Source organism: Montipora foliosa, unplaced genomic scaffold, assembly GCF_036669935.1.
Source record: "Montipora foliosa isolate CH-2021 unplaced genomic scaffold, ASM3666993v2 scaffold_204, whole genome shotgun sequence".
Classification (NCBI taxonomy): domain Eukaryota; kingdom Metazoa; phylum Cnidaria; class Anthozoa; order Scleractinia; family Acroporidae; genus Montipora; species Montipora foliosa.
In genome coordinates, this window is record NW_027179506.1 from 933 (window position 1) to 11,035 (window position 10,103).

General features: G+C 37.8%; 1 protein-coding gene across 1 annotated transcript; it reads right to left on the reverse strand.

Moving 5' to 3' along the window:
* Positions 1 to 250: 250 nt before the first annotated feature.
* LOC137986423 (lactadherin-like) lies at positions 251 to 7,569 on the reverse strand (the record flags this gene model as incomplete). The annotated part of the gene is made up of 7 exons (XM_068833526.1): positions 7,306 to 7,569; positions 6,794 to 6,926; positions 5,217 to 5,294; positions 4,766 to 4,843; positions 3,776 to 4,095; positions 3,263 to 3,395; positions 251 to 571 (listed from the first exon to the last, which is right to left on the reverse strand). Coding segments are annotated over exons 1-7 (1,327 nt in total), but the record flags the coding sequence as incomplete, so codon positions are not given.
* Between the last annotated feature and the right edge of the window lie 2,534 nt (positions 7,570 to 10,103).

Sequence of the window (10,103 nt, forward strand, 5' to 3'; positions counted from 1 at the left end):
ACCGAGTTGATGCATGCCTTGATACATGTACCTCTTGTGTCTCCCAGGAGAAAACGTATTTTATCCACGTAAAATACCCGACTTCCCGATTAAAATTGCAATTACTGTTTTTGCCATAGTCCGATTACCTAAATCCAAATGTTCCACACTCTCTCACATTTACAAAGGGCTAAAATGTAATGAGAAAAATTTTACCAGCCAGAGATTTACAAAAAAGTAACAGTGAAGTCACCCATCGGGTTAAACTCACCACTTGCGTTTCCATTTTCATACGTGGAATTACTCCAAGATACTCCATCCGACGAGAAAGAGAGGTAAAAGGCGATAACCCACTCATTACCGTCAACATCCCCTTGAGTCTCCACAGCACAGACTTGAACAGTCCTTTCAAAGTCTATCTGGAGCCAATCAGAAACACTAGATGATAATCTCGCTGCCCAGCCACCGCCTCTCGTATCATTGAGACGACCGTAATGGGGTAACCAATAACTGGAATAATACGAGGAGGCAGTCATCTGATCGTCACTAATTATACTTGGATCAGCCACACCAACGGCATGATGGAAGCAGGCTGTCAAACAAGGATAAGATAGAATGTTAAAGGTATTACCGTGTCCTAGAAACGAGGAATGGAGATATTATCTTATTAATGGCACAATATACAACATTTTTGTTTCTCTTTGGGGACGATCGGTAGGTAAACTTTGCACAGGTAAAGACAGTTTGCACTTTCCAGTTTTCATGTATAGTCAACCACGAAAAAAAGTAACCTTTGCCATGATAGAGAATTACATTTTCGAAACGTCGGACGGTTTTAGTTTTAACGTTGCAATACAGTGTTTTAGTAAACCTTGAATCTGAGTTAATCTGGGAATATTTCGGAAACTAAAATGTCGAGCAAAGTACAAATGACCCCTTGAAATAGCTGAAGAACTAAACCTGGGCCCGTTGTTCGAAAGCCCATTAACTCATTTAATCCAAGATTAGCTTAAACCTTTGTTTCATGTTTTCAAGTCTTTGCAGAAAGTTTGTTGTGCTTTTTTTTTGTTTGTTTTTCAAGATTGACTTCTTCTCAAGTAAAGTTTTGCCGTATATCAGCGTTGAACAGCATTTGTGAGTAGAGAAATAAACTCCTTGGTTAATTTTTAACCTGGCATTGGCGTTAATCGGCTTTCGAACAACTGGGCCCTGCATTTTTCATCCATCGGTGAAAGGCTGGCCTCATTGAAATACTTACTCGATGCCGGGGTCGTGCTTGGTCGTTGGGTTGTGGATGATTCTAAGGGGGGTACTGGAAGGAGACGATGAGGCGTTTCCTGTAGAAAATAATAACAAAGACAAGGAAAGTACAGATCTAATCTTCCCACCCTTACCGTCAGGGTATTTGTTAAACAATTTTTTCCCGTTGTCAAAAGAAAACAGAATGATTTCTTTCTAACGTCCAGGCAAAACCGCACCATGGAGAGCAAAGAGTTACCGTATTTCGTTGTGCTGTTTCACTTGCACTTAACCTTGGAACTCTTTGCCTTTCTATTAAGCTATCAAGCTGCTGAAATGCTACTGGTACTAACGACGGCTAATAACTCCCTGTTTTTTCATCAAAACTGAACTTCAATCATGGAATTAGGATTACCTTTGTTAAAACGATACCACGGTAGCCAACTTAAAAAAAAGAAAGAAATACTTACTGGAAGGCAGGGTCGTGCTTGGTCCTTGGTTTGGATGATTCTAAGGGCGTACTGGAAGGAGGCAATGTAGGGTTCCCTGTGAAGAATGAAAACGAGTTTAAGCAACGACAACGGCAACGTCACGGTCAACAAATAAACCGCTCCAAAATATCGCAAGTATTTCGCGATATTCCGTCTTCTTCATGTTGTACAATACGGACGAACTATCCTGTCATTGGATAAGGTAGGAACGCTTCTAAAGCAAACAGAGCAAATAAGTGTTTCATTGTTGTATGCTCACGTTGTCGTGAGCAAAGAAATGCACTTCGGACATTCCTGCTGCACGAGCAGCACAATTTTTTCTCTTTTTTTAACCAATAATATTCTTGCTTTGTGTTGTTGCCGTAGCCGTCGTGTTTGCTTAAGGTCTCGGTAAATCTGGGAAACTATACCCTTAGAATTAAAAAACTATCTTATAATCATTTTTATAAACAATACAAACTGTATCTTCTAATTACTCAATCTGTGTTTAGGTGTAGTCTGGCCATATCATGTTAATCTTATCAATATGTACTATAAATTGATGTTTTAATATATTATGTAATATATTGTATTTGTTATATAACCTATTTGCACTTTAGTTTCTTTTGTTTCTTGTAAAAATATATGTACATGTTCATTTCGATTAATTTCTTGTGGCAGTGACCAACTCGAAAGCTTAAGCTACTCATCATTCATCACTTGTATAATTTAGTTCGCTGTTTTATCTCTTCACTCGTGTAATGTCGTTTAATGTAGAAATATTTGTAAATAGTGCAAAAAAACTGAAACTCAAACTGAAACTGAAACTGAACTAAAGGAAAATAAGATGTCCGCGGAAAAGAAATAACTGTCGTGCTGCTATTCTTTTGTATAGGCTCAAACTACACATCATATTAAAGCTAATAGATTGCATTATTTGAATAAAGTTTTAGTTTTTCGGTATTTAATATTGCCTTTTAGTTTTCAGGCCTCAAACTCAGAACGACCGAGTCGGCTGCAGAAGCTCCTGCACCTTCCCCTTATTTGCAAAACAGCCGCACTTTGTTGCATCTCAGTGACAGATGAATGAACTCCAATACCGTGTGCGTCAATTTTTTTTGTATATTATGAATTAAAGGAAATGTCACACACCAAAGTCCAAACTCTCATCTCATACTTAATTTGGGCGGAAAAAGTGCTATAAAATGAGTCTCCGAAGACAAACGACACTTTCCTCACACAGTATTTGGCGTACTAAATTCCTCTATTAGAACTGAAACTTTGCAAGTGATATCTTAAAAACCCGTCGCGAGAGGACGTCCGAGAATTTGTGTATATTTCAGGTATATTCGTCAATCTCTGTATAAAATATACAAGATATGCAAGATATCGCGTAGTGTGCTTTAAACAACTTTTCTGTCGCCAGTCAAAAGTTCTAAGGTGGCAAAGGTTGTAAGCTTTTCAATTGTACAAAGAATGATTTCCATTAAAACAGAAATTAAAACGTTCTTAAAATAAATAAAAACTATTTGCTAAGTAAAGTACATTCAAAGAAATGAACTAGTGATATGTACCTTCATAAACCTCTACTCTCAGGGTATTCCAAGCATGTTGAGAAATTGGATGAAAGCGAATATATCTTGCAAATACTGTTACTGGCAACGTTTCCTGGTCAATGTAATTGTGGTCGCCTTGTCTAGTAAATATCTAAATCAATCAATCAATCAAGCAATGAATTACTCAATATATCGTTAAAAATAATTGTTTGGGGATAAACTTCTGCAAAGCGCAGTTGTGGCATACACAACCTCTGGATAGGACAAAGGACGATTTTGGGACCGAGTTGATGCATGCCTTGATACATGTACCTCTTGTGTCTCCCAGGAGAAAACGTATTTTTATCCACGTAAAATACCCGACTTCCCGATTAAAATTGCAATTACTGTTTTGCCATAGTCCGATTACCTAAATCCAAATGTTCCACACTCTCTCAATTTACAAAGGGCTAAAATGTAATGAGAAAAATTTTACCAGCCAAGAGATTTACAAAAAAGTAACAGTGAAGTCACCCATCGGGTTAAACTCACCACTTGCGTTCCATTTTCATACGTGGAATTACTCCAAGATACTCCATCCGACGAGAAAGAGAGGTAAAAGGCGATAACCCACTCATTACCGTCAACATCCCCTTGAGTCTCCACAGCACAGACTTGAACAGTCCTTTCAAAGTCTATCTGGAGCCAATCAGAAACACTAGATGATAATCTCGCTGCCCAGCCACCGCCTCTCGTATCATTGAGACGACCGTAATGGGGTAACCAATAACTGGAATAATACGAGGAGGCAGTCATCTGATCGTCACTAATTATACTTGGATCAGCCACACCAACGGCATGATGGAAGCAGGCTGTCAAACAAGGATAAGATAGAATGTTAAAGGTATTACCGTGTCCTAGAAACGAGGAATGGAGATATTTATCTTATTAATGGCACAATATAACAGATATTTTGTTTCTCTTTGGGGACGATCGGTAGGTAAACTTTGCACAGGTAAAGACAGTTTGCACTTTCCAGTTTTCATGTATAGTCAACCACGAAAAAAAGTAACCTTTGCCATGATAGAGAATTACATTTTCGAAACGTCGGACGGTTTTAGTTTTAACGTTGCAATACAGTGTTTTAGTAAACCTTGAATCTGAGTTAATCTGGGAATATTTCGGAAACTAAAATTGTCGAGCAAAGTACAAATGAACCCCTTGAAATAGCTGAAGAACTAAACCTGGGCCCGTTGTTCGAAAGCCCATTAACTCATTTAATCCAAGATTAGCTTAAACCTTTGTTTCATGTTTTCAAGTCTTTGCAGAAAGTTTGTTGTGCTTTTTTTTTGTTTGTTTTTCAAGATTGACTTCTTCTCAAGTAAAGTTTTGCCGTATATCAGCGTTGAACAGCATTTGTGAGTAGAGAAATAAACTCCTTGGTTAATTTTTAACCTGGCATTGGCGTTAATCGGCTTTCGAACAACTGGGCCCTGCATTTTTCATCCATCGGTGAAAGGCTGGCCTCATTGAAATACTTACTCGATGCCGGGGTCGTGCTTGGTCGTTGGGTTGTGGATGATTCTAAGGGGGTACTGGAAGGAGACGATGAGGCGTTTCCTGTAGAAAATAATAACAAAGACAAGGAAAGTACAGATCTAATCTTCCCACCCTTTACCGTCAGGGTATTTGTTAAACAATTTTTTCCCGTTGTCAAAAGAAAACAGAATGATTTCTTTCTAACGTCCAGGCAAAACCGCACCATGGAGAGCAAAGAGTTACCGTATTTCGTTGTGCTGTTTCACTTGCACTTAACCTTGGGAACTCTTTGCCTTTCTATTAAGCTATCAAGCTGCTGAAATGCTACTGGTACTAACGACGGCTAATAACTCCCTCTTTTTATCATCAAAACTGAACTTCAATCATGGAATTAGGATTACCTTTGTTAAAACGATACCACGGTAGCCAACTTGAAAAAAAAAGAAATACTTACTGGAAGGCAGGGTCGTGCTTGGTCCTTGGGTTGTGGATGATTCTAAGGGCGTACTGGAAGGAGGCAATGTAGGGTTCCCTGTGAAGAATGAAAACGAGTTTAAGCAACGACAACGGCAACGTCACGGTCAACAAATAAACCGCTCCAAAATATCGCAAGTATTTCGCGATATTCCGTCTTCTTCATGTTGTACAATACGGACGAACTATCCTGTCATTGGATAAGGTAGGAACGCTTCTAAAGCAAACAGAGCAAATAAGTGTTTCATTGTTGTATGCTCATGTTGTCGTGAGCAAAGAAATGCACTTCGGACATTCCTGCTGCACGAGCAGCACAATTTTTTCTCCTTTTTTTAACCAATAATATTCTTGCTTTGTGTTGTTGCCGTAGCCGTCGTGTTTGCTTAAGGTCTCGGTAAATCTGGGAAACTATACCCTTAGAATTAAAAAAACTATCTTATGATCATTTTTATAAACAATACAAACTGTATCTTCTAATTACTCAATCTGTGTTTAGGTGTAGTCTGGCCATATCATGTTAATCTTATCAATATGTACTATAAATTGATGTTTTTAATATATTATGTAATATATTGTATTTGTTATATAACCTATTTGCACTTTAGTTTCTTTTGTTTCTTGTAAAAATATATGTACATGTTCATTTCGATTAATTTCTTGTGGCAGTGACCAACTCGAAAGCTTAAGCTACTCATCATTCATCACTTGTATAATTTAGTTCGCTGTTTTATCTCTTCACTCGTGTAATGTCGTTTAATGTAGAAATATTTGTAAATAGTGCAAAAAAACTGAAACTCAAACTGAAACTGAAACTGAACTAAAGGAAAATAAGATGTCCGCGGAAAAGAAATAACTGTCGTGCTGCTATTCTTTTGTATAGGCTCAAACTACACATCATATTAAAGCTAATAGATTGCATTATTTGAATAAAGTTTTAGTTTTTCGGTATTTAATATTGCCTTTTAGGTTTCAGGCCTCAAACTCAGAACGACCGAGTCGGCTGCAGAAGCTCCTGCACCTTCCCTTTATTTGCAAAACAGCCGCACTTTGTTGCATCTCAGTGACAGATGAATGAACGCCAATACCGTGTGCGTCAATTTTTTTGTATATTATGAATTAAAGGAAATGTCACACACCAAAGTCCAAACTCTAATCTCATACTTAATTTGGGCGGAAAAAGTGCTATAAAATCAGTCTCCGAAGACAAACGACACTTTCCTCACACAGTATTTGGCGTACTAAATTCCTCTATTAGAACTGAAACTTTGCAAGTGATATCTTAAAAACCCGTCGCGAGAGGACGTCCGAGAATTTGTGTATATTTCAGGTATATTCGTCAATCTCTGTATAAAATATACAAGATATGCAAGATATCGCGTAGTGTGCTTTAAACAACTTTTCTGTCGTCAGTCAAAAGTTCTAAGGTGGCAAAGGTTGTAAGCTTTTCAATGTACAAAGAATGATTTCCATTAAAACAGAAATTAAAACGTTCTTAAAATAAATAAAAACTATTTGCTAAGTAAAGTACATTCAAAGAAATGAACTAGTGATATGTACCTTCATAAACCTCTACTCTCAGGGTATTCCAAGCATGTTGAAAAATTGGATGAAAGCGAATATATCTTGCAAATACTGTTACTGGCAACGTTTCCTGGTCAATGTAATTGTGGTCGCCTTGTCTAGTAAATATCTAAATCAATCAATCAATCAAGCAATGAATTACTCAATATATCGTTAACAATAATTGTTTGGGGATAAACTTCTGCAAAGCACAGTTATGGGATACACAACCTCTGGATAGGACAGAGGACGATTTTGGGACCGAGTTGATGCATGCCTTGATACATGTACCTCTTGTGTCTCCCATGAGAAAACGTATTTTTATCCACGTAAAATACCGACTTCCCGAATAAAATTGCAATTACTGTTTTGCCATAGTCCGACTACGTAAATCCAAATGTTCCACACTCTCTCAATTTACAAAGGGCTAAAATGTAATGAGAAAAATTTTACCAGCTAAAAGATTTACAAAAAAGTAACAGTGAAGTCACCCATCGGGTTAAACTCACCACTTGCGTTCCATTTTCATACGTGGAATTACTCCAAGATACTCCATCCGACGAGAAAGAGAGGTAAAAGGCGATAACCCACTCATTACCGTCAACATCCCCTTGAGTCTCCACAGCACAGACTTGAACAGTCCTTTCAAAGTCTATCTGGAGCCAATCAGAAACACTAGATGATAATCTCGCTGCCCAGCCACCGCCTCTCGTATCATTGAGACGACCGTAATGGGGTAACCAATAACTGGAATAATACGAGGAGGCAGTCATCTGATCGTCACTAATTATACTTGGATCAGCCACACCAACGGCATGATGGAAGCAGGCTGTCAAACAAGGATAAGATAGAATGTTAAAGGTATTACCGTGTCCTAGAAACGAGGAATGGAGATATTTATCTTATTAATGGCACAATATAACAGATATTTTGTTTCTCTTTGCGGACGATCGGTAGGTAAACTTTGCACAGGTAAAGACAGTTTGAGCTTTCCAGTTTTCATGTATAGTCAACCACGAAAAAAAGTTAACCTTTGCCATGATAGAGATAATTACATTTTCGAAACGTCGGACGGTTTTAGTTTTAACGTTGCAATACAGTGTTTTAGTAAACCTTGAATCTGAGTTAATCTGGGAATATTTCGGAAACTAAAATTGTCGAGCAAAGTACAAATGAACCCCTTGAAATAGCTGAAGAACTAAACCTGGGCCCGTTGTTCGAAAGCCCATTAACTCATTTAATCCAAGATTAGCTTAAACCTTTGTTTCATGTTTTCAAGTCTTTGCAGAAAGTTTGTTGTGCTTTTTTTTTTGTTTGTTTTTCAAGATTGACAGTAGTAGTTGTATGGGATCATTCAGACCGGATTTGACAGGTAGTCATCAAATGACGTCATCAATCCAAAGACAAAAGAAGGGGGCGTGCATAAATTAGGGGCATGTTGGGGCATGACGCAATGTGTCGGTTTTAACCCTAACACGTGAAAGAAGAGGGCGTGCATAAATTAGGGGCAAGTTGGGGCATGACGCAATGTCGGCTGTAACCCTAACTCGTGAAACAACACGTGCATCCCAGGTCGCCGCATAAATTAGGGTTAGTCACGAACGTACATGAAGGTTTCTTTTATTGAGAAAGTAAGCGAGATGTGTTTGCTGTGTCTGTGTTCCAGCCATCCGGGTGGTAACGCAAAGATATAGCGAAAAGAACAATGGGAAAGACAGGGAGCCAATGAGGTCAAGGTGATGTCATCACGGGCCAATGAGACACCGCTGACGTCGGTTTACATTAACTTTCTGGGCTTGGGGTCACGTACCTACAAAGTGAAGTGAGAACCCTATTGTTTTGAAGCGAGTCAAACAGAATTTTAAAACACATACGCAAAAGGCTTTACACGCCAGGACAAGTCCACAAACGCTTTGTTCTTTTTTAAACTAAATTTGCATAGAGGCGATCGAAGCGTGAAGAAGGAAGAATATAGAAGAAGAAAAGTTGTTTTGTGTGGAAAAGAGGAGCATTCTCAACTCTTTCACGCTTTTTGAACAAACGTGAACTCCGTTGTTACAACCTTTTTTAAGGAAAGTTTTTCAACCTCGCGCTTGAATGAAACACGGGTAAATGCAATCTTTTTTATGTAAGAATACACAAAGACATCCTTCAGTGCACAGACACAAAGAAAGCCTACTCAACAGATTTGAATAAAACCTTTTCTGAAAACGCTTGAAAAAAACCTTTGGATTTTGAGAAGCGTTTTATACTGTTGTATGGTGAAGCGGGAGTTGGTTTCATATCGTATTTCAAAATACTTTTCAAAACATGAGCAAACAACAACATACGTTTAAAACGCTTTATTAAAAGATACTCTAGTGACAAGTTGATATAAATGATTGTTCTTCTACTATTTGACTATCGTAACCTTAAACGTGTTGCGTTGCGCTTAAACAAATACTGTGACTCTGATAATGCAGTTCTGTTCAGACATACAGAATATGAAACATTCGAGACCGGACTAACTCGAACGAATTTTATTTGCAGAAGGCTATCGTTAAGTCAATAAAAACACATCAACAAACGTTTCAAACGTTTTACTGAATTAACAGAGAACGCTTATCACAATGTGATATTTGCGAGAGATAGTTCTCTTTAAACAAACCTTAATCCGAAAAAAAGTTGTTTTGAAAACGCACCCTATGTACAACAAAGATTATAGTTGTTAAGTCAATAAATACACACCAACAAACATTTCAAGCGTTTTACTGAATTAACAGAGAACGCTTATCACAATGTGATATTTGTGAGAGTAGTTCTCTTTGTAATTCACTTGCATTCGCTGCATCATGATTGATCTATTATGCATGCACTGTTTCAACGCTTTTTGAGCGAAAATAAATCACACACGCGCAAATGAGAAAAGAAAAAAAAAATGTTGTAATTCACTTGCATTCGCTGCATCATTAGTGTTCTATTATGCATGCACTATTTCAACGCGTTTAGAGCAACAATAAATAACGCACGCGTAAATGAGAGATGAAAAAATGTGATTCATTTGCATTCGCTGTATCATTATTGTTGTATTATGCATGCACTGTTTCAACGCTTTTAGAGCGAAAATAAATCACACACATTATTCACTTGAGTTCGCTGCTTAACAGAGAACGCTTATCACAATGTTATATTTGCGAGAGATAGATTTTCTTTAATCAAATCTTAATCCAAAAAAGTAAATAAAAAGTTCTTTTGAAAGCGCACCCTATGTACAATAAAGATGCACATGTACCGGTCAAGCAATATTATGCATGCACAGTTTCAATGT